The following is a 27,799-nucleotide window of genomic DNA, read 5'->3' as shown; positions in this document are numbered from 1 at the left end:
CTACATGTAGGCAGAAGTAATTAAACACTGATCATCTTAGTAGTAAATATCATTGGTCTATTTTCCACTGTATTTAATATTCTAATTGACTTCTGGCTTTGAACTATCTAAAATGGCCTCATACATATTAAAATTCTACTTACTAGTTTTACTGCTATGATAAATTTCTCATTATGTAATAGATCCAATCATTTTACCAGCTATAACTATATATTTGCCACTCCATTTCTCCTTTTGATTTTCCAAGTACTGGATATGATTAAATTTCTAGTGAATGGAGGCAGACCTCCCGGCCACATCCTCCAGGGACTTATTTTTATGATTTCTTACGTAAAAGGATGCATAGCAAAGAACCCACCAACAAAGTGGACAACCTATGGAATGGGGGAAATTACAAGTCACATATAGTTTAAGAGGTCAAGGTTAAGGGGTTAATATCCAAAACATATGACAAACTTATACAAACCAATAGCAATAATAATAAGAAGAATGGACAAAGGGCCTGAATAGACACAAATGGCCAACAGGTACATGCAAAGATTCTCAACATTATTAGACAATAAGAACATATTAAGTAATGCCACAGTGAGTTACCACCTAGTACCTATCAGAATGGCCACTATCAGAAAATCAGGAGACAACAAATGTACGTGTGGATGTAGAATTTAAAAGGAAACACTTTGCACTGTTGATAGGTTGTAAACTGGTATGGCCACTATGGTGAACAACAAGGGGGAGCTACAAAGTTTAAAAATAGATCTACCATATGATGCAGTAATTGTACTTCTGGAAGTAAATCCAAAGGGAATGAAAACACTAGCTGAAAAGTTATCTGCACCCCATGTTGATGGCAGCATTATTTACAGTCGGAGTATTATGGTAGCTAAGATGGAAACTACCTATGTGTCCATCATGGTGGCTGAATGGATAAAGCAGTGTATATGTATCCATCTATGATGGAATGTTGTTCACCAATTAAAAAAATAAGAAAATTCTACCATTTTTGATAACATGAATAGAACTTGATGGCAATATGCCTGGGGCTTGAACTCAGGTTATAGAGATGACAGTGCTGAGACTTAGCCCTTAGGCCATCAGGGAGGCTCCAAGGGGCATCCTCTGTGCTGAGGATACAAAAGTAAAGAAATGGTTGTAGCGAGGTTCCTCCTCATAGAATTTGTTGTCTGGGAGGATGGGTTGTCCATTGCCAACTGCAGTCATGCTTATTATAAATGACTATTTTCTGCCCAAGGGACAAGACTATAGTTTATTTCTACTTGTGCAACTTTTTCAGGAGGTACTTTTCAAGGCAGTATATTCAAAATGTAGATGCTGTTTTAAATTATTCCCATGGGGAAACCCATGGGGATTACAACTGAGATGCAAAAATGCACAAAATGAGGAATGATGTGTAAAAAAAAATTTAAAAACCTGAAAAAAAATTATTCCCACTCCAATTCCATTACTACAAATGATCGGGAGTGCATTACTTGCATTTCCCTAGTGCATGTGGCGTGTTGCCTGGCTACTTACACTTTGAAAACTATAATGGGTACATGTCCAGGTATCACCAGTGCTCCCCTTCAACATCCTCACTTATTCATAAGCTCAGTCTTAGCTCCTACTAGATATGTGCCTTTAGAAGATGTGATTTCTTCAGAGTTTACACTCCAGTGAGGGAAACAGACCAGACATATACAACAAACTATGATGCTAAGTAGTAAGTTTCAAAGCCAGAGGTCTGTTTTACTCTCAAGAGGGATTCTTCCTTATGCCTCATATCTCACTGGCTGCCATGCTGTGTCTACCCAACTTCTTACAATGCTTTTGAAAGGGAGTCTTCTGTTCTCTGCCACTACATAGTACAGGGCCTCGTCTTCTGCTTAGGTTACTGCAAAAATCACCTGCTTGGTTCTCCTTCAATTTATCCTGTATACCTCTCCAAAAGAGATCTCCTAAAAATGCAAATATTACCTTTTCAAATTCACAACTTTCAGAGTCAGATTCAAATTCCTGTATAAGCATGAAGAGGTCTTTGAGAACTAGGCCAAGTCTCTGCAGTCTCCTGTCCTGCCTGCCCATAGGCACCCTGCGCTGCAGGTACTCTCTGGATGCACAACCCGGGTAACCTGTATCTGCCCTTTAGATTCACCCTGTGTCTTCTTACAAATGTAGGTCTGGAATGTAGGACTGTAATCTAATCCTACACAGACTGCAAAGCACAGAGTAAACATTATTGCCTTTGTGAAACTTCTCCCCACCTCCATTCCCTGCAATCTAAGTCAGATATCTCACTTCCATATACAGAAGCCTGTCTGTCCACATACCACAACACCTATCTCACTGTCTGATAATTGGTCTGCTTTTCCATGTCCTCCACCGGATTGATTATAAGGACATAGGCAGTAAAGATTATGTCTTTTAAATAGATAGATTCATGCTATGGCAGTACAGATGATGGATGGAATGAGGGAACAGATACATATTATGTTTGCACAAAGTCATTATTCTGGCTGGGAAACAGGGAGGAAGGCAATACAGGGTCACATTTAAACTTGTCCTTGAAAGATGAGTAGGAATTTTCCAAATGAATGCATAACTTGCTTCTCATTTGCACAAACAAATTAAGATAGTGCTAAATGCTAAATTAAGTACATTAGAAATTTTGATTTGTATAGAAGACTAGGACTAAAATGTAGGTAATCTAACTAGCATCTTTATTTGTAATATACATGGACATAATGATCTGGATGCCAGCTTAATTATACCATGTTGACTATAGAGCAAGTCATCTTGCTTGCCCTAAATAAGCCAGTTCTAATTTTACCTTATCCATAGCTACATAAATTCAATTAAACTCTGTTCTTACTAAGACAGCTGCTTTCAAAATTTAATAGGGTTATTTAGGAAACTAAGTGAATTTCATGATAACCTGTATACTACATCCACAAACTAAGCAAAGGATAACAGAAAAATAAACACGAACAATTCAAACTTCAATTTTAAATATTATTTCAGTTGCTTTTCCTCCCCTCCTTTAATACCATATACTTTAACATAATTTAGCAGCTTCTGCTTCTGCTTACAATAGTAAAAACAAGGTGAGTCAACTTCTGAGGGTTTTGTATGCTGAGGTCTACAGCACCACCTTAGGAAATCAACTTTGATAGTTGTAAAAACTGATGGCATCTCACATTAGAAAGCATATTGAGAATGCTTTTTCAAATTATGAAACTTAATGCAGTAACTATATTATTAGTCATTCCTTTATGTATGTTCATAGTGTAATTAAGCTCTTTTGGGTCACTTCATGCATGGACATTAACAAAAAATACCATTACACAGTACCAGAACCCTTTAGTGACCTCTTTTGCAGTTTCAATCTAGAGTGAAAACAGAAGCAATGTTTATGAGTTGTGAATTTAAAACTTAAAACTAAAAAATATAGCAGGCCAGAATGCTCAACAAGTACTGAGGCTTATCTACTTATTTTGTTCATGGCTTACTTTTGATTTCAGGACTTCAGAAACTGGAGAGAAGTAATCCTCATAGGAGCCATTTTGAAGAAAAGATTTTTTAAATTGAATCGTAGACTGCAGGAGCCTTAAATTTTCTGTAAAAGAGGGGGGAAGAGTTACCTTATATGAATTCAAGGTCACTTAGGAAACCCATTTGAAAGACATCTTTGTCCTAATTTATTACTAAGTTTTTCAAAGATAATAGTCTATTTGATCTAAATATAAGATAAGTAAAAATTTGCCCTTTCCTTGAACTATGAAGACTACAGAGATCATTATTTTAAAAATATTCTTAGAGATAAAAATATTTCCAGTGAAATAGTACTATTGGCTTAGCTTTTTGTGAGTTATATAGGCTTCTATTTCTGATTTTTGGATAGACTATTAAGTTGAAGTGTTTGGAGGAGAACAGGCTATATAGTCACTGCTACAAATGTGCTTTTCCAACCTTGATTATTTCATGCTTGCTGAAGAGACCAAATTTAAATATTGGTTGTGCTATTTATTTGCCATGAAATCTAAAACACACACACACACACACACAAAGCTGTTTTGGTGTTGGACATTCCTAGAAAACATAAGAAAAAAAAACAGAAAAAGAAAAGAACATTTGCTTAAATGCAATCTTCATGACTGCTTATGTAGGCAGAAAGTTGAATATAAAGTGTGTAAGAGTTGGAGGTAAAAGTACTCTGCCTCCAAATTTCCTTTGCGTATGTAATTTACATCTGCTTTTAGAAGCCTATGTTATCATTCTTCATTACTTTTTGAAATTAAGATTATCGAAGTCATGAAATGTCATGAAGGGTGTTGTGCCTCCTGATGACGCTGGACACTTGGAAAGTTAGGACACCTCTTGCCCATGATGTGGCCATTCCACCTGCTTGTGCAGGTGGAGCAGTAGCAACAAATTTAATAGTGTAATGAATAATTATTAATATTCAAAAATATTCATCAATGGAAACAGGTGTTTTATATTGTTTTTTTTTTTTTTAAGATTTATTTATTTGTGCATACAGAACTGGGGTATAGGCCAGAGGCTCAGGGGCAGTGAGAGGCTTCACCAGAGACAAGTGGGGAGCAGAACAGGCAGATTGATGAAGTTCACTGCTGAGGGGAGCAGTGGGCGGGTCAGGAGAGGTCTGCCACGCCATGTGGTCACCTCCAGGGCAGGCGGGAATCAAACTCATGCGGTAGTGGTTTCAGCTTCTTAGTGCAGTGCTTTAACCCGCTGCGCCACCAGGCAGGGCCTACACTGTTTTCTTTTTTAAACCAGCATCTCAGAAGACTTACTACATTAGAACAGAATGCGAAACCATGAGCAGCATTTTAACCAGTAAGAAGAGCATTACCTTGTGATCCCCTGGCCAAATTGTCAGTGACATTTCTCACACATGCCAAGTAAGGAACGTAAGGACTATCAGCTGAGATATTTAGGATGGCATCTTCAAAGTTTTCCAGTATTAGGAGCCTGTGGAATTAGACAGACAGATATAAAGCAGCCATAGAAATATAAAACTAGTCGTTTCGTTAAGATCACTGGAGTCGCTGGGAGTTGCACTGGGTGACTTGGGTATTAAATGCAGTGAACTAGGACCTCTCCCCTCACTCAGCCCAGCTACCCCTTGGCAGTGCTGCTCTGGATATACTGGGCACATGTCTTTGCCATGGCATTATCTTTGCATCTAATTAGTTTAATAACCAATCACAAGTGATGTTAAGAGTATTTCTAGACATATTTATATGAAGGGGAAAATCACTGGTTGGGGTGCCAGATGAAATTCAGTACTCCCACTTAAATGTGGATTTGAATGAATAATAATTTCTCAGCGTAAGTGTATCCTAGGAGTCTTATATATTTTTTTGGTCATTTTTCTTTTTTCTTTCTCATTGGAGCAACAACCCTCTAAACTTCAATTTCTTCTGTCAAATGAGAGGTGGGAGCTAAATGATGTTGTCTATTTGTAACAGTCCCTAAGTAAATTTAAATTCATTTCATTGTGATTAAAAAGAAATAATGGAAATATGGACGGATTCAAGTTCCTTTCTTTCCTTTAAACAACCAATTCAGTGTTCCCAAATTAACTGCTTTCTGGTTTCTTTGTGGTGTCCTGGCATGAAAGGACACAGCCTTAGATTTTTGAGGCAGATGTGTGTGAATGAGTGAGTAAACAGTGTGTGTTAGGTACGTCTTGTCACTTCATCTGTGGGCCTGCATTCTGATTTATTTTGTAAATTCTTTGTGTCTCCCATTGAGTTTTATGTACAGTAGTGCTAGAATAAATGCCAGTGGCTGATTCGGGGACCATCTGCTTTGATTCAAACTGCACAATACACAAATCAACTGATCATATCAGATGTGTAACTTAGATTTTATTCAAATATTAGTGGAAGAGACTTACCCTGTAATAGCTAGTAAACACATAGAAATATGTTTGCATCAACAATAAAGAAGTCTCAAGCCTTTTCAGATGAACATGAAGAACATCATACACTTGAGGAAATTTAAAAAGAAAACACAATTTATGCCAAGAAAAGTCTCCAACTTAGAGTTAGAGCACAGGCATATGGTTAGATGGCTGATCCTCATTTAAAAGAAATTCATAGCTGCCATAGTTAAAAAAAAAAAAATAGCTACCCATTCCCAAAGTCTTCTTGCTTTTACTCAGGTATTTCCTTGACCAGAAACTTAATGATTTTGTATTTTGTATTCAATTGTCTTAGACTTTTGGACTCATTTTTTGTCAAAGATTGCTTGAAGGGAATCAATACCATACATCAATTCTAAATGAAGGAGCAGAGACTATTAAATTACTGGCATGAATAAAATAAACCATCATGGAAATTTCTAAATCACATTTGAATAGTTAAAAATCAACAGTTGTACAATAGATGACAAAATCAGCTGCCTTGTGTAGGCTAATCATTTTATATTGTCATACCAGCAGATAGCTAAGCTTCAAGAACTAGTACAACCTATGGTGGCAGAGCTTCTAGAAATGACAGATGCATCTACAAGACCATATTAAGACAATATGGTCAAATGTTTTGACATAAACAGTAACTTGAATCATCTTGAGTGAAATGGGGAGCTATCTTCAAAAGATCTTAAGGGTAAGTGGGAGAAGGGATTTGGGAATCCAAAGCATTAAAGAAGAGATGTGAAATTATGGAAATAATGATAAATTTACTGCATCTATTTTCTTTGGGGAGGAATAATCCACTCATTTTATTTGGCTGTAGCAATAATGATAGATCACAAGATAAATTTGTTTCTCTTATGAGCAACCTGAAAGAATGACCAACCTAATTTTGTATCACATTCTTTGTTCACCCCAGACTCTGTTCCCATCTCAGAATATCTAGCACTTGTGATTTATGCATTATATGCTTGTGTTAATAGTTGTTGAAAGGATGACTACCCAGTCAGGGTATGAGACAGCAGGTGCTAGAAAGATGTTGCCATTTATCTGAGAAGCATCCAATGAGGTCTGGACTGGGACAAGTGGAAAGGAGGCTTTCCCTCTCTCCACCTTGCTCTTTCTTAGCACATTGCTTTTCTTTCTATCTTTTTGTTTGTCATCCTCTTAGTCATAGTTACTACAGCAGAGAGTCACTGCTCGCTCAGTGCAGTAATCAATAGCAAAATATTGGCTTAACCTTCCAGATGGAACTACACAAGAGATCCTCAGGGTGAGTTTTCAAGCATAAAATAGAGAATCGTTGGCTTGGTGAGCACTTTCAATAGCATCGAAATCATTTTAAGACACCAGGTTTTAAAGACTGGATTTCATATAATCCAAAATTAAAGATTCTACACATTTTTGCCATTGTTTTGACATAAGCATTCAATTATCTTTCAAATCATTTAATTTATGTACACTTCATATGTAATGCTACTTACTTCCCAGATGTACCTACATATATGTTGTGTGCACAAGTATGTACATATGTGTGCGCATACAAAACAACAAAAACAATGACCTTAGCACAAAAAAAAAAAGAAAGAAAGAAAGAAAAGAAAAGAAAAAAATGATGGAGAAGGAACTATGGGGTGAAAATATTTTTGAGTAGCTTTCTTTGAAAAATTCCAGATTAAAAAGTTTTATGCCAAGTATTACCACACTGATTATTTTAAAGTAGGAATGGAACAGAAGTCCAATGACAAGAAATCCCTTAATTCATCACTCAACAAGAACCATCTTGAAAGTATTGAATTCTTCCTAATAAACTGTCAGCTAACTGTCAGCAACTAACTACATTTGTGGTGGAATTTGCAGGTCTGAAGCACTAGCATTATCAAGGCTATAGATGCCTCAAGGTGCTGATAAAGACGACTGGTTTCAACAATAAACATTTATTTGTCTCAATTCGAAGGTTTTTTAAAAAATATTTTTGATGGCTATGTAGGGAATGTGTTTAAAATATCTAACTATTTGGAACAGGGCATCTTGGCTAGGGAGTATTTTCCCAGCCTGCTCCACTGCCCTGAGAGAAGCACCTGGACCAGATGCCTTACAGGAGAGAGTAAGTTGTAAAAACAGGTGGTTGTTTAAGGAAGGATTTTGCCTAGAATTTGTTTACTTACTTATTTACATAAATTTCCATCAGCACAAATATGTACTTCTACTTATTTGAAATATTCAAAGTATTTCAATAGTAATGTTTCTCAAGCCAAAGCAACCTTTATATGGCATGCCATTTAGTTTCCATATTTGCCTTGAAATACAGAAATTTACTTTGAATCAGCTTTGGTAGTTAACAGTCTTTTTATTGCCATCTTACTACAGTTACTTCAGAAAGATGCTTACATTTCTGCTCCTTACCAGTCAAGGCTGCTATTGTCATTTCCCTGGCTATTCTTGGGACTTCCAGTAAGAGTCCATAATTAAATTACCTATAAGCAACGTTGCTTACCTGAACAACAATGAAGCAAACAAATTTAATGTTGCCCATACTGGGCCTAAGAAACATTTTATCTTAAAAACTTGAAATAAACAGTATGAAAAATTGGAGGCTTATAAATTTTTCATGATGAAAGAGCTTAAAAGCAATGTGACCAATAGCCATATCTTCCTCATAGTCGTAATCAGTACAGGCAAGACCCATTTATCCAGTTAGGCAATCTTAATTCAGGAAGCTATCCTTATGCTGAATTCTCCAGAAGTATCATTGACCAACAGAAGGAGACTGGTCTATTGCTGAATGATTTTACTCATACATGGAGCCCAAATAAGCAATAGAAAGAAACAAATAAAACCAAAACAAAACAAACCCTCAGAAGCTAACTGTAAAACTGAGGTTCCTAGAGTGGGTAGATGGGATGAGGGCAAAGGAAGGAAAGGGAGAACTAATAACCTTCCCAATGGACTATGGTGGAAGGTTACTGGTGCTTCAGTGGTGGGTGTGGTATGGTAACACACCCTGGCAGAGGTGTGAAGTTATCCTTCTAAAACATATGCAGTATTGCAAACCAACATTACCTCAATAAAACATATTAAAAATCCATGAGTTTAATTAAATATTATTTTTGTTAAAAATAACAACAGTGCCATTGACTTTTACCAAAAAATAACTTTCAGCTTTATTATACTTCACCTGTGTCCTTTGGTTGGTTCATCAATGGTTGACTTTTCTATTTTTACACACTGATAAAAGAGTTATGATTATGAATTATTTGGATTGCTTAGTCAGCCATGTAAATTACCAACAATAAACCAGTAACAATAAAAGGAATGACTTACTGTGCAGCCAGGCTGCTTGGAGATAGGGACAGGCTGCCGGCCTCACTCCACACATGTGTTGTGTTATCGGAGACCCCTGCAGCAATAACATCAGATTGATCAGCATTTAATCTGGTTGCTTAAAGTCTATTTTTGTCAGCAAAAAGCATCCCAGGCCAAATTAATGAGGAGAAAAAAGCAGAAAATTTGCATATTTTTCTTCAAAGGATATTACAAAAAATGTATATGCTCTCATTGGAAACATTTAGGGCATTTATAGGAAATAAATGCCTAATAATCAAAACAATCTCAATGGTCAAGTACATATGTTTCTAGCATATTCTTTCTCCAAATATAAAAGCATCCATTATCCTAGCCTAACACCTGTCTGTATATACATCTGTAGTCTATCCTAAGACCTGTATGACTCTTGAATATATAATGCAGCCTGACTAGCACAGGATTTGTTAATAAATGAAGGAAACTTGAAACTGATGAGTCACTGGATTTTTTTTTTTCTTCTTTGCCTTCTGTTGTCTAGGATGTAGCCTTAGGAAGCATCTGCCATCACTAATCTATATTTTCCAGCTTTCAAAAAGGAGCTATACTGATTTCTACTGAAGGTGGCTGTGAATATAAATCAGTTAATGTTAACAGAACTGTTCTGAATGGTCTCAAGTGACAGGAAGGTTTGGCGTGTGTAAGGCAATCACTAAGTTGGGTTTAAATGAAAACCATATGTGAAGATCTGATTCAACTCTGTGAATTGTCCTAGGTCTCTGATCCCGCTTGCTGCACAATACTGGTATAAAGGAATGAGTATGCCACAGCAATTACTTGAAAAACTGCAACTTGAAATATCGAAAACTACTTTAGATGGTCACTGCATAAATAAAAACATCATAAATACAACACTTTCATTTGGACCTTTTAGGGAAAGCAGTTCCACTTAGTTCAGTCTTCTCTTTAGACACTACTTACTCCTTGTAAATAATCTAGTATGTTTCAGTGCTGTCATTTCTAACATTAGCCTGATCATTTTCAGTAGGACTTTTTATTACCAGCTTTAGCAGTTTTCCCATTGTCCTCAGCGTGTCTTAAAGCCCTCCAAGGTGGCCCTAGCCTGAAATTATGAAATAAAAATCATTGCTAATTTTCTGGTGTTGAGTGTGTAGTTTACTTAGATTAGCTTTACTCACAGAAATACAGACCGAGTCTACGTCTGTATTAGTACTGTGTAAGCCACACTGGAACCGTAACTATTGGTCAGTGGAGTGATTTCTGCAGTTCTGCTATTCAGCAGAATAGTGGTGTAGCCGAGTGTTCTTGCTTTGGCAATAGCGGTCTTCTGTGAGTTAGAGGACCAAGGATGGAGATATGTGACTAAATAATCCTAATTAATAGTAGTTATTATTTGTTGGCATCCATATCTGGAATAATTGAGGATAAAACTATTGACATTTATGCGTTTGCAAAGTAAAAAAAAATTTCCCAACATCAAATCTTGCTCACTTTGAACTTCCAAGTGATGCTGAAAGTTAATTAGCATTTGTATATACATGGGTATGGAATTTCTCTTCCTCATGAAGCTATTAAAGTGAGTAAGTATAGAAATTAACTTTGTACATATCAATGACCAGCTTGACCCTGTTATGTAGGGTTTTTCCCTCTGGCCATTTTTCCTTCTGGATATAAAGTATCGTGGAAGAAATACTAGTACTAACTAGGTTTTAATGAAATGGAAAAGTTAGACTTTTAAAAGATGTATTTTACTTTTTTCATTTGTAGAAATGTCTACTTAAAAATGGTACCCAAAGACATAGCAAGAATACAGTGCTGATAACCTCTTTTCATCGGTGAGAATGACTTTCTATTTAAAGATGTAATTTCCTGTAATTTACTACTTTCCAAAAGAGTACACTTGAGTGAGTCACATAGGTAATCTCTGATCTCAAAAATCAGTGTTTATAAATGGAAAAACTGAAGTGTATTAAGTGTGAAGAAGGGATCTTAGCTGGGGCAGAGCTGAAAAAAACACCCCTTAAGAAAGGAAGTCAGGAGACAGCCTTCCTTCCAAGGATTTAAGTTTCTGCAACACCATGATCACTCAGGAGGCTTCTGAAGAAATCTTAGGGTGCATCAGAACCAAGGTTAAACCATAGCTAGTCATGGGCTGAGGAAGGTTGCAGAAATTAGAGGAAAGGGGAGATGGCTGGAGAAGACTAAAATGCGGGGAAGAATCGGTTGCAATGAGTCCAAGTCCACCTATGGCTCAAAGAGGGAGCCTTTCTGAGGTTGGGTGGTAGCAGGTGCTTGCGTAACCTCATGAGACTTCCTGGAAGCAGATGAATAATGCCCAAGAGAGCAGATGTGTGAGAGGCAATCTAAAAAACAGCTCAACAGAACTGGCTTTGGGGATAGATAGGTACAGGTGCCAATCTGAGTTTGGCCACTTGCTGGATGCATAACTGGTGACATGCCCAGCTTCTCTATGCCTGACTCTGCCTGTAAAATGGGATAATAGCTATGTCAAATTGAGATTTTGTTGATAAAATGGATTTAAGATAAGCAGTCATTATTGATGGGGGGCAGAGACCCCTGTACTGTTGAACTTGGGTCACTTGTTTAGCCTTCATTAGCAGGTTTGCATACCTGAAGTATTCCCAGAAAGAGCTGGAAGGATTTACCAAAGGACATAAAATTTCTGTCCATGTAGGTAGGGACTTGAAGTTAATGACTTTTAGGAACTGACATTAATGCTCCAGTACTGGGATTCTCACACTGATGGAGTCATAAAGGTAAAAAAAATTTGAACAATTAAGCACACCATGTTTTATTAACACACTTCCTTGTCATCTTGAACATCCAATGAAATATTTTAATACATGCCAAGATCACCAGTATCTGCATAGTGATGAGACACACAGCCATTGTTAAGTACTGAAAATACAGAGTTATATTGTTCACCAGGAGAAGTGTTTTGTTGTCTCAGTTAATATGAAGTGCTACTTAATTCTCTGGCTTTGAAGGAACTGATTAGCTTTTGTCCTTTGGGGAAAAAAAAAATCTAACTTTATCCCTTTACTTTATATAATTATAAGGTGTGAATCTGAAGATGAAAGGAAAAAGAATGGTTAGAAGCTGTAAGTCTTTAGAGTACAAGTATAAAAATACAGAGGAAATAATTAGTGTTTGTTAGTACATAGTCTGGTTTTCCAGCCTGGACATTGTCTTTTTAAAGAATAAGACTTTTTTTCCTAATGTTCATCAAGACCATTAAATTTAACAACAGTCTTGCAAGTTTAGTCATTAATTCTATAATTGTAGATGTAAAGAATGCTCTGAACTAACAGAAATTGGTATCTAAGAATATATTCAACCCTCCAGTGAGAATACCTTAAAGCTTTAACAAACGGCTTTTTCTATAAAAACTAATAATTTAAGAACTTATAATGAACACTCAACTTGTGACCAATGCTCTCAGGATACTTATTTTGTAATAAATATATAAAGTCTAGACACTTAAAAGCTCACAGACTCAGTTGAGAACATTCTAAATTGATTCAGGAAAGTAAATGCTAACCAAATATCTTACTTGGGAATAGAGATTTACTCTTTATAGCTCTATATCTTTGTGCATTTCCATATGGGTAGCATATAGTGCTATGCTCTAGATAGAAAGCTGACATCTGCCAGTTCACTAGCTATGTGCCCACTGGCTTTACTGGGCTTGAAAGCACATGATCACCTTCTAGTCATGCTCTGATGTCCAGCAGACCTTTTCAAGATGGCTGGTTGAGGGTTATATTTTTTAACAATGAAAGATTCATCCTTAAAAAAATTCATCATAAAAAAGCTAAAGGTGGCCTCCCTGGTGGTGCAGCAGGTTAAAGTATAGCACTAAGAAGCTAAAGTCACTTCAGCATGAGTTCATCCCTGCCCTGTAGATGACCCACATGGTGCGGCAGACCTCTCCTGGCCTGCCCGCTGCTCCCCTCAGCAGTGTACTTCATCAGTCAGCCTGTTCTGTTCCCCACTCTGTCTCTGGTAAATCCTCTCACTGCCTCTGCAACTATGGCCTGTACCCCAGTTCCGTATGCATAAATAAATAAATTAATCTTATTAAAAAAAAAAAGCCAGAGGTGGGAAAATGAGGGTAAAATACTGCAACTCAGTGTAAGCTTTTGTTATAAAAAGTAGTGGAAGAAACCTATTTCTTGAGGCATATTCCCTGATATTTCTTCCCCATACCAAGTATAATCACAGTTTTATATGCTAAAAGAGATCACTTCACCTAAATAAAAATCTTAGAAAGTCCCAGACACTTTTCTAGCTATTTCTTTCTCCATGCTTTGATTAGCTAGAAATTCAGATTTAGAAATAGTATGGCCCTGCCTAAGAATAATATCCATAAATGATTACTTTGGTGGCTCTGTTTTATATTTCTAACAGGCTCTGTGACACAAAATTGATAAAGTGAGATGGAAATATAATACCTTGAGCTGGGGAGTCCAGAGTGTACAGCAGATGTGTAACAGATTTATGGAGAGTTCGGAAACCCTCGTTAGTTGTGACATGCGGATAAACCTTCTGTACCATCAGCAGCACACTAAACAGTGGAAAAACAATTAAACCAGATTGTACTGCAAGGTTTGTAGACAGAAACAAAAGGTTATTCAAGGAGAAAATGGTTACAGTATAGAAAATTATTCTTAAAACATAATATAACATAAAAAACAAGATGTTGCTTTTGTCACCTAATTGCTTGTTTGTCTGTTCATGCACAAGATCCCAGCAAAATGTTCCTGCACCTGTTTCCAGGATTCTAAAGCCTTGGAACTCAAAGGTCTTAGAGAAAGGGAGCTAAGTTTCCATCAGTTGTTTCTATTGTGACTAGAAATAAGTGGTTAGGAACAGGTGCTTCCAATGAAAGGCTTTATCTTTTTGTTTTTAATTAAAGGGAAAAATTAAATATTGGAAATTATTTGCATTAAAAATAAAGTCCAGATAAAGAATCATCTCAGGAATAGTACACAAATATTTAGTGATGAATATTTATCTTTTTTTAAGCAAATGGTAGTGATGGGGAGGGGGAGGAGAAAGGGGCTTATTCTAACTGAAAACTGCATTTTCTCCCTAAGTAGGCCCTGGGCACTAAGTCAGGGTAGCTCAAAATTAGTGTCTAGACTTAATGTTACGGTTCCCGAGGGATGAGGATGTACACCCAGAAAATTCCCCTTGCTTGAATTCATTCCATGTCTTCCCCACAGCTATCCATTGTTTCCGAAATGTCTTTTTATCAAGTTTTTGCTGTAAGAATTGAAGGACAGTCTTCCCCACGATGTCAAGAACTGGTGTCCCTGTGCCCCCTTGGCAGGTGGGTTATTTTGAATGAAAACCAATCTACCAATGAAGGCTCTACCTGTTTCAAAAGAAACTTAGCATTCCTGAAGAACAAAGATGGTGAACTCATGCAGATTTAGAGTTTATCTTCAGAAAAACTTCCCATTGAAGAAACCTCTCAAGGTGGCAGGGCAAATATCTCCTTACAGAACATCTACTTTTGTCATGTAAGTCACTATCTTCACTCCTGAAGCCCAGACCCCTATCTCATTCCTCCTCAGTATAAACACATTGTGTTGTCCTATTTACTATTTAGATGTAAATTCTTCAAATGTATGAAATTAAATTGGTTCTTTCTTCCTACTTATCAGTCTGATGTTCATTTCATTGTTCAACTAGCCTAGGAAGAATTCAGAGGGATGGAAGGATATATCCTCTCTGCCCAGACAACATGTTAAAAAAAAAAATTAGCATTGTGCATCTGACTTATACAAATATGGTATTTATATCAACGGTCAAGGATGAGTGGGTGCTTTCCTTGATAGTAGCTAGAACGAAAGGCTTTGTTAATGATTTGCTATTGTGATTTTAAATGTAGTACAAATAAATTATCTAGTTGTCTTCCCTAGCCCACTGAAGGCTCATTCCAGCAGTCTGTGCCTATATTTGCTTGGTGTCTTCAATAATATTGTGGAATTTCAAAAGTTTACATTAAGATAGTTTTAATTTTAGCTCCCTAGATATGAACGAGAGTTATTTAGAGGCCTAAATTTTGATTTCCTCTAGTTAGCTTCTAATATTTTAGTCAGGTGTGTCATGTGTAGGTGAATATAACTTTCAACACATAAAACGTTTTCTTTAGTTCTCTAATAATTCCATGAAGTCAATTGTACTTGCTCTGTTTTGCAGATGGGAAAGCTACATTTGAGAATGTTAAATAAATTACACAAGATTATTCAGTGAGTAATCACTACAGTTGCTTCTGTCTAATTGCAAAGTTCATATTCTATCCATTCTATTCCTTACCTGTGCCACAGAAACCCTGCCCCAACTTGAGGAGGGAGGGATGAGGCAGAGCTTTCTGACAGAGCCCAAAGGCATTGTTAACTGCTACTTCTGCTGTGTGTTTAGCCATAGGGCATGAATTTTTTTTTAAATTTCTGTTCTCTATACCTGACAGCTGATACCTCAGGCATTTTTATATTTACCCTAAGATTCTCCACATGGCCAGATTTTGGGTTGCTGCTGAACCATGGTGGCCATAGAGATCAGTTAAAAGATCTCAGGTCATAGATCTCTGACTGGCTCCTCTCTTGTGACCTTCTGCCTGACTCATCTGAGCTGGTACACCAAAGTTAATGTCTTGGCGATCTCATTAAAACTGAATGTGCTGATTGCCTATCCCTAGTGTAGCCTGAAGGTCTCACTGGTAACAACTTCCAAGAAAAAGTGCCAGTTCATCTGGATGTTAATTTCAGTTACCCCTGCAGGATGCTTCGTTAAAACTGTCTGCATTGCTGTTAGTGACTTTATTAATAAAATGCCAGTAGACTTAATTCATCTTCTTTTAACAAAATATAATGTAAAATAACTATACCTGTCCCCTATCCTCTCTAAAACATTTTGAACCACTGATCAAAATATTTTCATTTCACATCATGGACTTTTCCTGTTCTTCATCATATAAAAAGGGAAGTTATCACAAAACAAGCCATTTCTAAGTAAAGGTAATTGTAAAAAAAAATTCCTAACTAATATCTCAACATAGTTTCTTCTTCATAAATGGTGAAAACCTTCCTTATTCATATATTTTTCTTGCTTCAAATTTTTGAAAACTTTGAATAGCTGCTGGAAGAAAGGATGAAAATGTTGTGGGTCCTGCATCTGTAAAGCTTGTTCAACACAGAGTGGTGGTTTGTATCACTAATGCTATAATTACTCATGTAACCACTTTGCTAATAAGATCTAAAACATTTAGATAACTCAGAAAGTTTGCTTATGCTCCCAACTTGTCCTGTCATCCACTGATCTGATTTCTAACACCATAAATTAATTTTGTTGATTTGAGAATGTCACATAAATGTAATAATATAATATTTACACATCCAGTAAGTAGTATTTTTGTTTGTTTGTTTGTTTTTGGTGTGTATTCTTTTGACAGCATAATATTAACTATTTTTTTAAAATGTTATTGTGTGATTCAGTAATCTGTTTTTTCTTGTTGAATAGAATTCCAATATATGGATAAAAAATTTCTATTATTTTGTTTATTGGGACTTGTTTTTTCCCAATGCATAGCTGATAGGAACACATGCACAGCAAACATTAGCATGCAAGTCTTTATGTGGGTATATAAGCTCAAGAGTAGAATGCTATGTTATATGGCTCTACTGTCATAAATAGCAGTCATGGCTGCCAGGAAGGTGACCCACATGGCACAGCAGACTTCTCCTGACCTGCCTGCTGCTCCCCCCCAGCAATTTATTTCAGTGGATCTGCCTATTCTGCTCCCCAGTCTCTCTCTGTTGAATCCTCTCACGCCCGCACCTCTGGCCTGTACCCCAGTTATTACATGCATAAATAAATAAATCTTCAAAAAATATAATAGCAGTCACAATTTCCAAAATATTTCTACCACTTTACACTCTAATTTGCAATGCATGAGCATTCCATTTGTTCTATACACTTGTCACAACTGGAGACTGTCCATCTTTTAAAATTTTACCCAATCTAGTGAGAGTGTACTGATATCTTATTGCCTGAATACTGTTTTAACTCTTCTCTTTGCTACATTATACAATTCAATCCACTCTCCTTTTCTTTAAATCAATTTACCTGTTTGCTTCCTAAGACAGACGTTAAATAGAAGGAAGAAGATAAACTACTAAAATTCTGGGTTAGGGAAAACTTCCCTACAAGCTAAACTGAAGAACAATCTAGAGAATCAAACTTCCTAACATCTTCCCCTTTTGTAATTGAGTTGTTGCGGGTTCTTGTGGGAAGAGCTCAGGACTTGGGTTCAGAGTCCTTGAGTACATGTCCTGGCTTTGCCACATAGAAACTCAGGGAAGTCATTTGATTTTAATAAGTTTTTTTTTTCTTTGATAAAATGAGAATATAGGTTTTCTCAATCTCTAACCTCTGTTGTGAGAATCAAATGAATTAATATTTCATCACAAGGGCTTGGAACAAACATAAACTCTTGGAAGCTTTCCAAAGAAGATGAGAACAATCTCTTTTGGTGCTTCTGATATCAGAGATGGAACATGTCACATTACTAGTGATGTATTAGAGAGGAAACCTGGGTTCTGGGGCTGGAAAACGCTCTCAGTTCAAACCCTCTCAGTTGCATAATCATCAAATTATTTTTTATGACCACCTGTTACCTCATTTATAAAAATTTTGTAAGATTCAATGTGATAAGTACAATATAAATGGCATCCAGAAAATATCTGTTATGTCATAGGCATTCAGTAGTTGTTAATTGTTGATGTAACTGCTGCTGTCTTTAATACACATTCCTAAATTAGCTAGACAGGACAGTAAAAATCTAAATATGAGTCCATTGAATCCTAAGTGCTGGACATGCTTGGATCTCTTTAAAGGGATTTCCCTGCAAAATTCTTTAATTTTTTGTGTCTCTAAGTCAAACAAAGCAAACTCAAATACAGTCTTAGAAAGATCATTTATAGATTTGCTGTATGTGTCAGGGAAGCCAACTTCCTTGAGGTAGCTTAATGCAAGACTATAACCAACTGTTTTGTTTTATATTATTTGGCACCGTACAAAACCAATGGGACATTTTCTGCTCAAGATGTTTAAATGCTAGCTGCACAGAGCTCTGCTTGTTCCTGAATGAGTCTGACCACGTTCTAACCTATAACTGGTTCTGCTTACACCTTTCTCAGGTGCTCTGGGATACTAAGGACCAACATTAGTGCTCCTCCTTACTTCCGATGTACACTTCTATAACCCTGATGACCACAGTGTGTGTTTCTTCTTTGCTTAACTAGTCTACTCATTGCTAAAATTTCAAATAAAGTGTTGAAGGATCATTTGCTCTGTGTTTAAATAAATTACCTACCTACCAATGATCTCCATAGGGAATATTAAAGAAATAAAAAGGACTTTTTTAAAATAGTAATGTTCTACTTAATTCTGGCATTTTCTTACCTGTTTGCATGTCGAAGAACATCAAATAGATTATTCAGTGTTGTAGCATTCTGGAACACATTTGGAAAACTTGAGAGAAATTGCCACACAGCTGTCTTCTCTTGCATTTGTGAGAAGAAAGACAGTACTTTGACCATTTCCTGAAATACTATTTTCTGGTTGTTGGGATCATTTGACATCTTAAAAAATAAAAGCACAAGTAGAGCAAAATGAGACTTCAACATTTGTAGTCATGTGGCTTACTGGTTTTGAAAACATTAAATAGACCTAGATTTGCACATAAGCAACTCTTTCATACAGTTTGCAGACATCTTTTACTTGAAAAAATTCTAACCATTTCCAATGTCCTTAAACATAATTAGATTTTTTTTCCTGTACCAGAAGAAACTGGCATATTTAAAATATGGCTAATGAAGCTATATTTACATAAATATTTTAAATTGTATTTTTGGAAAATAAAATTAACTTTTTAGAATAAAATTTGTCTTTCCCAAGGACTTGGCTTAGGAGCTGCCAATAAATCTCTGTATCTATTAGTAGCTCTTGTGTTACTTGGGTGGAGAACCCTTAAAAGTGATGTATATGTACATGAAAATGTTTACTTTCTCAATTATACATACTTTATGCAATAAAATATTTCTAATGTTCTGTTGGAATACTAGGACCTTAAGTTATAATAAATTATTTAGTGAACCTGTATAATAACCACATTTTGTATTATAAACAAATTCTTGCTTTAGCTTTGGATTTTAGGACATAGTACTAGTATTTTCTTTTTTTAATTATTTAATATATTTTTAGTACTAGTATGTCCTGTATTCTATTCCTACTGAAAGCAATTTCATAAATTGATTCGTACTAGTAAAGTTTTCTTCTTCATACTAGTAAATTTTTTCTTCATACTAGTAAATTTTTTTCTGTCTTAATTCAAGCTCTTTCTTGGCGAGGACATAATTTTGAACAGTGTACACTCTATTTTTAAAAGATTTATTAATGCATAATATTTATGTAAGCCAGAGATGTGTGTGTGTGTGTGTGTGTGGGTGTGTAGGGGGGGAGGGTTGAGAGGGTTTACTGGAGGTGGACTAGGGAGCAAAACAGAAGGATCTATAGAAACACACTGCTGAGAGGGGCAGTGGGTGAGACAGGAAAGGTGAGCTGCCCCAGGTAAATCAGTGCCCTGGCCGGAGATCTAGCTCAGGTCACAGTGGCTAGTGATAGTTTGGCACCACCAGGGAGGCCCTGAACGATGTATTTTAAACTATGCATTCTACTCAACATAACTGCTGAGTTAAAAATTTTTAGTGCACTATATTGGGTGGAGTTCTAACAGTATCTTTAATCTGGTTAATTTGGAAAACCCAGGTTACTGACAGGTAATTTAGGCATCTGTACTTAATAAAAATAATTTACAATAAAATTTAGATACTCTAGGGGAAAAAGAGTAGAAGAGGAGATGTTTTTTCATTTCTATTTATAAAATGTCAAAACAATTTTAAGTATATTTCTGGTCTTTTATTGTACTGGGTTTCATCAATACAATCAATATGTTACTTTAAGACTAATACATAAAAGTACATTAAATATACTGTTCTTGGTTCTAATGCATATTTTGAGAAGGACATACTGTTTCATTAAAATCAATTTTCAAATTAGGTTTGATGTTAGTGAGAAAAATTAACACCTTCTGTTCTAACTTCTTAGAGTTATAAGGCTTTGATAGATTAATAACTAAACATATCTGAGAAATGTCACTTAAAGATATCAGAGAAAGAGGGGGTATATTGTATATTATCAAAACAATAACAAAGTCAATCAAATTAAAGAAAAAATCAAATTAAAGAGAAAGTACTCTATCTTCACTCACCATAGAGAGAAGCAATATTTCATCCACAAAGATGTGGTCACATTAACTACATTTGGATTCAACATTAAATTCATTTCCATCCCTCAAATTTAAATGGAAAGCAGAGTCCAAGTCAAAGAAAGCAAGTGGTATAGTCCAAATTCACAGTAATGTGTACAGAAGACTTGCTCTTTGACTAATGTTGAGTCATTTTGTGGACACAATAATGGAAACAGGGCCCTCTCTTAGGGCGCAATGGGTTCAAGCGCAGCACCAGGAAGCTTTCTGCAACCACCAGGGAGGTGACCCACATGGCCGCAGACCTCTCCTGACCTGCCCGCTGCTCTCCTCAGCAGTATACTTTGTCGATCTGCCAATTCTGTTCCCCACTCTGTCTCTGGTGAAGCCTCTCACCACCCCTGCACTTCTGGTCTGTACTCCATTTCTGTATGAATAAGTAAACAAATCTTAAAAAGAAGAAGAAGAAGAAGAATGGAAACAATACAGTTCCTTTTACTGTTTATGAGGTCTTATCATATTAAAATATTTACACTTACCTGAGAGAGCTCGTTTGTTAGTTCTTGGAGAGAAGATTCTAAAAGGGTCATATTGGACAGACAAAATTTGTTAAAAACATTTTTCCCTGCAGTGTTCCATGTGAAGGTGTAATCAGCAATATATCCTGGGTAGGTTTCACATAGTTTTCTTCGTATTTCTTCTGCAGTTGAATTTTGTTTTAACAGCTAAAAATGTATGTGAGAAGAGTGGGATAATAATGTTAGTAAGTACAGGTATTCAAGTATTCTAGTCTTCACAGTAGTGATTTTGAGGTCCCACTGTAGCAACTATTAAAAGAATAGTTTTACCAATTCGTAGGTTTAATTCATAGCTTTACCTAAGAGGGGCTGCCTAGCTGCTGTGTACATGGGGCATTTCTCATCACTGTTCTGAGTTAATTGATTTATAGGCACTTGAGTCATATGGTTTGCTTAACTGAATCTATTTCCTGACTCTGACCTGAGAACCTAAATGCACCAGATCTTTTCTAGCAAAAACCGAATGACTTAAAACCTGATTCTTTGTGACAATTCATGAGAAGTTGGCTGTGATCTTGGAAGAAGTCCAAAGATGAGGAACTTCACAGTCTATTCTTAAGACCAGTAAGAGCCGCATGTAAATCCAAATGTGGATTATGGTTCATTTACAAAGTTATTCTTTCATTTAAAAAGGAAAACACACTTGAAAAGTCATAGAAATATAGAATTATCAAGAGCAGTAATTGGAAATTGTTTTCATATTTTCACAGTACAGGCCTGTCATAGATTCAGCACTATCTTTAGCTATACTATTAATAACATTTATCATTTATTAAGTTGTTTTGATACTTACAAATTCAATTATGTTTCATTACAGTATTAAACAGATCCCTCCTAGCAATTCTTGTAACTGTGAGGGGAAAACCAGTTGACTTCATCTGCCCCTTAAGCTTACATCACAAAAATCTATGCTGTGCCTTTCAGTAACTCAACTTCTAAATGTAATGGAACAAGACAGAATTTTTCTTATTCTAGGATATACTACAAGTCCAGTCATTGAACCATATATATCTTTCCTAGCATTACATATAAACTAACACCATAATGATTTCTTTACTCGTTCTTGCAAGAGTTGTGGAAAGCAGTGAAGAGAAAGTGAGAGGAATCGAGAGATTGCTGACACAGGCATCAGTATGTTATCCTAATTTTTACATCCCTTCCCTGTTATGTACCTATACACAGAAATTTCATTTTTTATGTATCTACACTGGATACATGACTCTACTGCCTCACAGAATTCTGACATTTCATTCTATGTCAGAAAGAAACTCTGGGAGTTTCACTACAGTAAAGTAGCATATATTGAAGAATTTAACAGATACAAAACAATATGGTTTACTTCTTGGAGTCAATATAGAAGAAATACAATGAATCAAGTAACTATTTCTAGCTTATACATTAGCCTGACTGGGAAGGCTCTAGGCTGGAATCATCTGGGTAGATGGGGAAGGTAGGTTCCAAAATCAGACAAGGAGCTTTAGGTACTTCAAATATTATATAAACTCAAGATCTAGGCTGGACTGTCTAGGAAAGCCTTATATTTCAGTTAGCACTGGAAGAAATTCCTCAAGTACAGTGCATTTTGCCAGCATACATTCTTGTGTTGTTCTTGAACTTATTTACATAAATCAAATTATTGATATTCCTCATTATACAGAATGTTAATTCAAGGGTCACTAACAGGGACATTTTTCTAACTGAGGCATATTAACAATAATGTTTATAGTTACTGGAATACAAAAAAAAAGGTCAGAGGTATGTCCTTATGATTCAGATAGAAGAACTATATTAAGACATGATATAAGACATGGATAGATTATTTAAAATGTTTGAGGGGGGAAATGCAAAATGTTGAAAAATTTCTTAATTCTTGAGACCAGTGAAATAACTTAGATGAACCTTTTTCCAAGGTCCTCAGGAATGAAGCAGCAAGTTTGATGAGCATAACAACTTCATTTTCGTGCATGAAAGACAATAAGGAAGATTGTAGGTAACAGAAAAGTACTTGTTCTTCCTAAAGGCATCAAATTTAGTTTCTTAAAATCCATGTATGTGGTGGCACAGGGGTGATTTGGTGATGGGAAACCCGTGGGGATTACAATGGAGATGAAAAAAAAAATGTGCAAAATGATGTAAAAATAAACTTTAAAAAAAAATCCATGTATGTGTGCATATTCATATAAATATACACACTGTCAGTTTTCGTCTGATAGAAATATTTATTATTTTGCAAACTGGGAAATCTTAAAGTGGATTACTAGTAAATAGAAAAAAAATCCACAGGGTAATCTGTTTAAGATATGCTAAGGAAGAGGATTTTACTACTTAGGGGAGATACTTCTGTAGTTCTAATTTTTCCAAAGGTCCTCAGGATGGATGAGGTAACAAGTTTGATGAACACTACAACTTCATTTTCTTTCATGTAGCTTTTCTTCTTCCCTTCCTCAGCAAAGTAAAAGAGCACATATAATGCCACCCTACTTCCTACCAAAGGAAAGTCTTAAGTTTGATGAAGGGACTTGAAAGAGAAGTAAATAAATATTTAACATGTAAAGGGATTCAGAATGTCTCAGAGTTAAGCTTTTTATCAAAGAACTCCTAAGACAAGAATTCCCTGAGTTATTACTTCAAATTGGAACAGTATCCCGATCCTCTTCTTCTATGAACCAAAGAAGCATTTTTTGAAAATTGCTTTTTATCAGTTCAATACAAAAACAAGTGAAGTTACCTTTTCCAAACCAAGGATCCGGGCAAGCACTTGACTACCACTGAAAGCATCTGTTCCAGCACTTTCCAAATGAGAACTTGGACTAGGAAATGCTGTGGCAGATATAGAAGAAAGGACAGATTAGCTTTCTGAATGCACACACACGAATGGGCAGGCTCACCTAAGAATCCATAAATATTACTTGTTCCCTCAGATACCCCACAGCAAGAATGTGCTGAAATATATATCTTTCATGAAAGTTTCATACTGGCAAAATGACAGATTCCATCAGTTTTACTTTTTACATAAAATTGAGATGGTTTTGGTTTGCTTATGGTTTTTTCCCAGTCATTTTAGATGTTATTTGCTTTCCTTCCAGTTTATGTCATTAAACTTCATCACCAATATTATTGCCTAATAAATGGAATCATTTCTGTACAGGCTTAGAGAATTTGAGGTGCCTCCATTAGCTCCACAGATCCATCATATCCAACATCTGTTCAGAGGATCTGCCAATGCACATCTGGTGATAATGGTTTTCTTTTTAACTATTCATTTGGGAGGCTGATATCTGCTTAGGATCATAAATTCTCTCCTCTCCAAAGTAGTTTCTGAATGATATTTCAGATCAAATAAATGGGATGCAGCAATTAGCCTGGACTACAGTATACTCTAATTAAGTAATTCCCAAAGTTGTCTCATCTAGTACTATTTATAATGTGGCAGAGTGCTCTGGGAGAAACATTAGCTGGAAGAGTACATTCATATCTATAGCATGAATGTTCATTAAGTCATTACATTAACTTTTATAAATTTTGGAGAAAAGCACCTTATTATCCTCGTGGAAAAGTATCTTAATAGTCAGCTACGATAAATGTCATGAGTAGGGTCTAGGTTTATTACAGAAGAATTCACCAACTGATTTCTCAAGGCCAAGGTAATACATTTGTGAGATGTCCAGCTAGAGTGAGAAACATAATCTGTGACTACTGAGCAGAGCAAAGCTTACTGGACCACATCGCTGTGATAGTATTTCCACTCTGCTTTCACCTGTTCAGCCAAACACCCTCAGATCATTCACAACCAAATATTAACTCTTCAAAACTACTCACCACCCTATTCCTAGTACATTAACACAGGACTTTCTCATTGGCCCATAAACTTGTATTGCAATCATAGCATCTTATATATTTGATGACATTTTTCAAGGTACTCCTATTTTCAAGAGTATCAGTCGTATTCCAACACACAGCAACCTTTGTTTTGTTTACTAACATAGCCCTAGCACCTAGGATGGTATCTATGTGCTGACAGGTATAAATATCTGTCGGATGGTTTTAAACAGATCTGCTGTTTTGAAAGTGTATGCTCCACTTGTGATATCTCATGAGTGTTTCTCAAGTTCATGTGCATCAAAATCACTTGGGCTTAAGGGAGCTCAGCCTGAAGATTTTCTACACATTACCGTTTGAGGGCCACTGGCATAGCTGCAATAAAGGGAGGGCACAATCACCCCAAATGATTGATACAGAACATTGAGTGGATGGCAGAATAGTGTGTGTGGAAGAGTTCAGTCCAGCAGATATTTCAGCCTGCCTCTGGAAAGTGTAGGACCTCATATTCCTCATCTATAAAATAGAAAGTTTGGACAAATCTTTGAGATTCTGTCTAATAATTTTTATTAGTGGATTTTCTAACCATCCGAACATCATTTTATTACAGACAATGAAAGAGTCCTTTGTCAGTTTTGGGAGGGTATGAAATTCTCAACATCACTCTAATACCATCTAAACTTTTACTCCTAGATAGTATTTCAGTAAGAACTTAATTTCCAATTATTGTTGAGAACTTTGCATAATTGCATTGCCACACTCAGGCAACCATAAGGAACATTTAGATCTCTTAGGGATATTCTAGGCATTCCATCTTTGTTTGAAAAGTTAAAAGTATAACACTTTTAAAGATTAGACCTTCACCAGCTGTTCTGAGAGCCTGTTCTAAAATTCGACAGAAGAGAATAGCTTACCCGGTGATGCATGCCTTCTTTCTGGAACTTCAGTGCTCTGGAGTGGTAAATTGCTGGTCTTCTTCAGTTTGGATGGCTTCCTCAGAATTTCACTAGAGAAGAAAAAGAAAGAGCTCTATAACTTCACCCACATTAATTTCAGTTAGTTACAGCAAAGTATTACGTGGCAGATTCCAGAACTCTAAGAACTTTCCAATTTCTGATCTCATTTCCAGGATTTTAATGGAAGAACTCACATGGCCATACACCGATGAATAGGGAAGGTCTCTTACAGGTAAATTTTTATTCAGAGAAAATGACTTATATGGGCTTTAAACAGTGATTTTGATTTTATTCTTGTGGGAAGGAAATTATTCTAAGGAGACATGAAAGCTAAAGATTGAGCGTAATTATGTTATTATCTTCCTTTTAAAATGATGATTGATCCCAATAGATGAGGGCCCAAAGAGTGATTTGGAAACTGAAACAAAAGTCTGCTTATTTGTCAACATGGAAGGAAAAACAAGTTTTCTCTGTTAAAATATAGATGACAAATATTTACCAGACTAATTCAAGGAAGGAATAAGACAAAGACAAATATTTACCAGACTAATTCAAGGAAGGAATAAGAGAACACACATTTATTGAGCATTTATTATGTGCCAGGCACTGTTGATGTTGTTATAGGTAACATGGATGTTAAAAGAATAATGATATTTTTAATTGTACTGAATGCATCAATGTGGTAATAAGAGCACTGTAGTGCCAGGCATCCCTGCACAGCGTGATCAACCTGGTATTTGGAAGAAAACAGACCTTCTCACAATTTAGTAACATACTAAAACTCCCTTCCTGGTTGTTGTTTATTATGAAAATGGGTATAATCATGTTTTCTTGAAAACTTTATACCTAAAGTGACTGCCTGAAATAAGTGCATATTTCAGCAGTCCAATCAATCCAAATGCCTGAGTGTGAATTTCCTTCAAAATTCTTAAATTGTTGAATTTTGTAGAGTTGTTCATAAAAATGATTCCTTAAGGTATATAAGGATGACTGTTAAAAGATAATAATGTCAAAGCAAGCAAGAAATTCTGCTTACTACTGGGGTTCAATACACCTTCCTTTTAGATATAAGCTCTGAATCATGGTTTCGGGGTACTCTGTGATTTATAATTGGAAAGAAAAATCTGCACACTTTTTCCCACTGTGTCTTTTTAATAAAAATGGTAGGAGAGGTGATATTTATTTTCATTCCCTAGTGTTTTCCCAATATTCTCTATAAAATGTACTTGTGCTCCAAAAGTTCTGCATTCTTAATGTATATTTGAATTATTCATGATCATGACTGCATTCCCTAAATCTTTTTACATTCCTTATGCTGACTATTTGGATGGGAACGCTGTTCAGATAAAAATATGAACTGACCTGAACCTTTTCCCTCCTCTCAAACAGGAGTTTGAGAAAGTTTGAGAAAGTCGGGCTCACTTTTATTTTCTTGAGTTTTTTGTTTGTTGTTGTTCAACGTGAAATATTATCAGGAACACTACTGAATACCAACACATTCTAGAAATAAAGGGAGATACTGCTTTCTTAAAAATTTTAATGAATAGGGACAGCACTAGAAACCAAAGGGAGAGTCACAAAGGTCAAATGAGCAAAGGAGGAGCAAGAGAAAACAAAGAATAATAAATTGGAGAGGGGGAGAAAAAAAGACGGGAAGCTAGGAAAGTGTAAGCCTGGAGAAGCCAAAGCTGTGTGCACTCTGCAGAGGCTCGGGTTCCACATTCAGGTAAGAGACCTATAACAATCCCTTTAAATTTTCTTTATATACTAAAGAAAGACAAGCTCATGCATTTCCAGCCAGGTGGGGGGACTCAACAATTCTGAA

The 27,799-nt window shown here is 36.0% G+C and overlaps 1 protein-coding gene across 1 annotated transcript in view; it reads right to left on the bottom strand.

Annotated features, from left to right (window-relative positions):
• The window catches only part of ABCA12 (ATP-binding cassette, sub-family A (ABC1), member 12), a 162,348-nt gene that overhangs the window by 75,909 nt on the left and 58,640 nt on the right, over positions 1–27,799 (bottom strand). Inside the window, exons 4-11 of the mRNA XM_004674322.1 lie at positions 25,933–26,024; positions 23,928–24,019; positions 21,161–21,346; positions 18,758–18,936; positions 13,738–13,850; positions 9,263–9,338; positions 4,871–4,989; positions 3,507–3,613 (exon numbers count right to left, since the gene is read on the bottom strand). Coding sequence (XP_004674379.1) covers positions 3,507–3,613; positions 4,871–4,989; positions 9,263–9,338; positions 13,738–13,850; positions 18,758–18,936; positions 21,161–21,346; positions 23,928–24,019; positions 25,933–26,024 — 964 coding nt within the window. The remainder of the gene's footprint in view (positions 1–3,506; positions 3,614–4,870; positions 4,990–9,262; positions 9,339–13,737; positions 13,851–18,757; positions 18,937–21,160; positions 21,347–23,927; positions 24,020–25,932; positions 26,025–27,799) is intronic.

This window comes from Condylura cristata, unplaced genomic scaffold (genome assembly GCF_000260355.1).
Source record: "Condylura cristata isolate star-nosed mole 26May11 unplaced genomic scaffold, ConCri1.0 scaffold00002, whole genome shotgun sequence".
NCBI classification, from domain to species: domain Eukaryota; kingdom Metazoa; phylum Chordata; class Mammalia; order Eulipotyphla; family Talpidae; genus Condylura; species Condylura cristata.
This window is presented reverse-complemented; position numbering and strand designations above follow the sequence as displayed.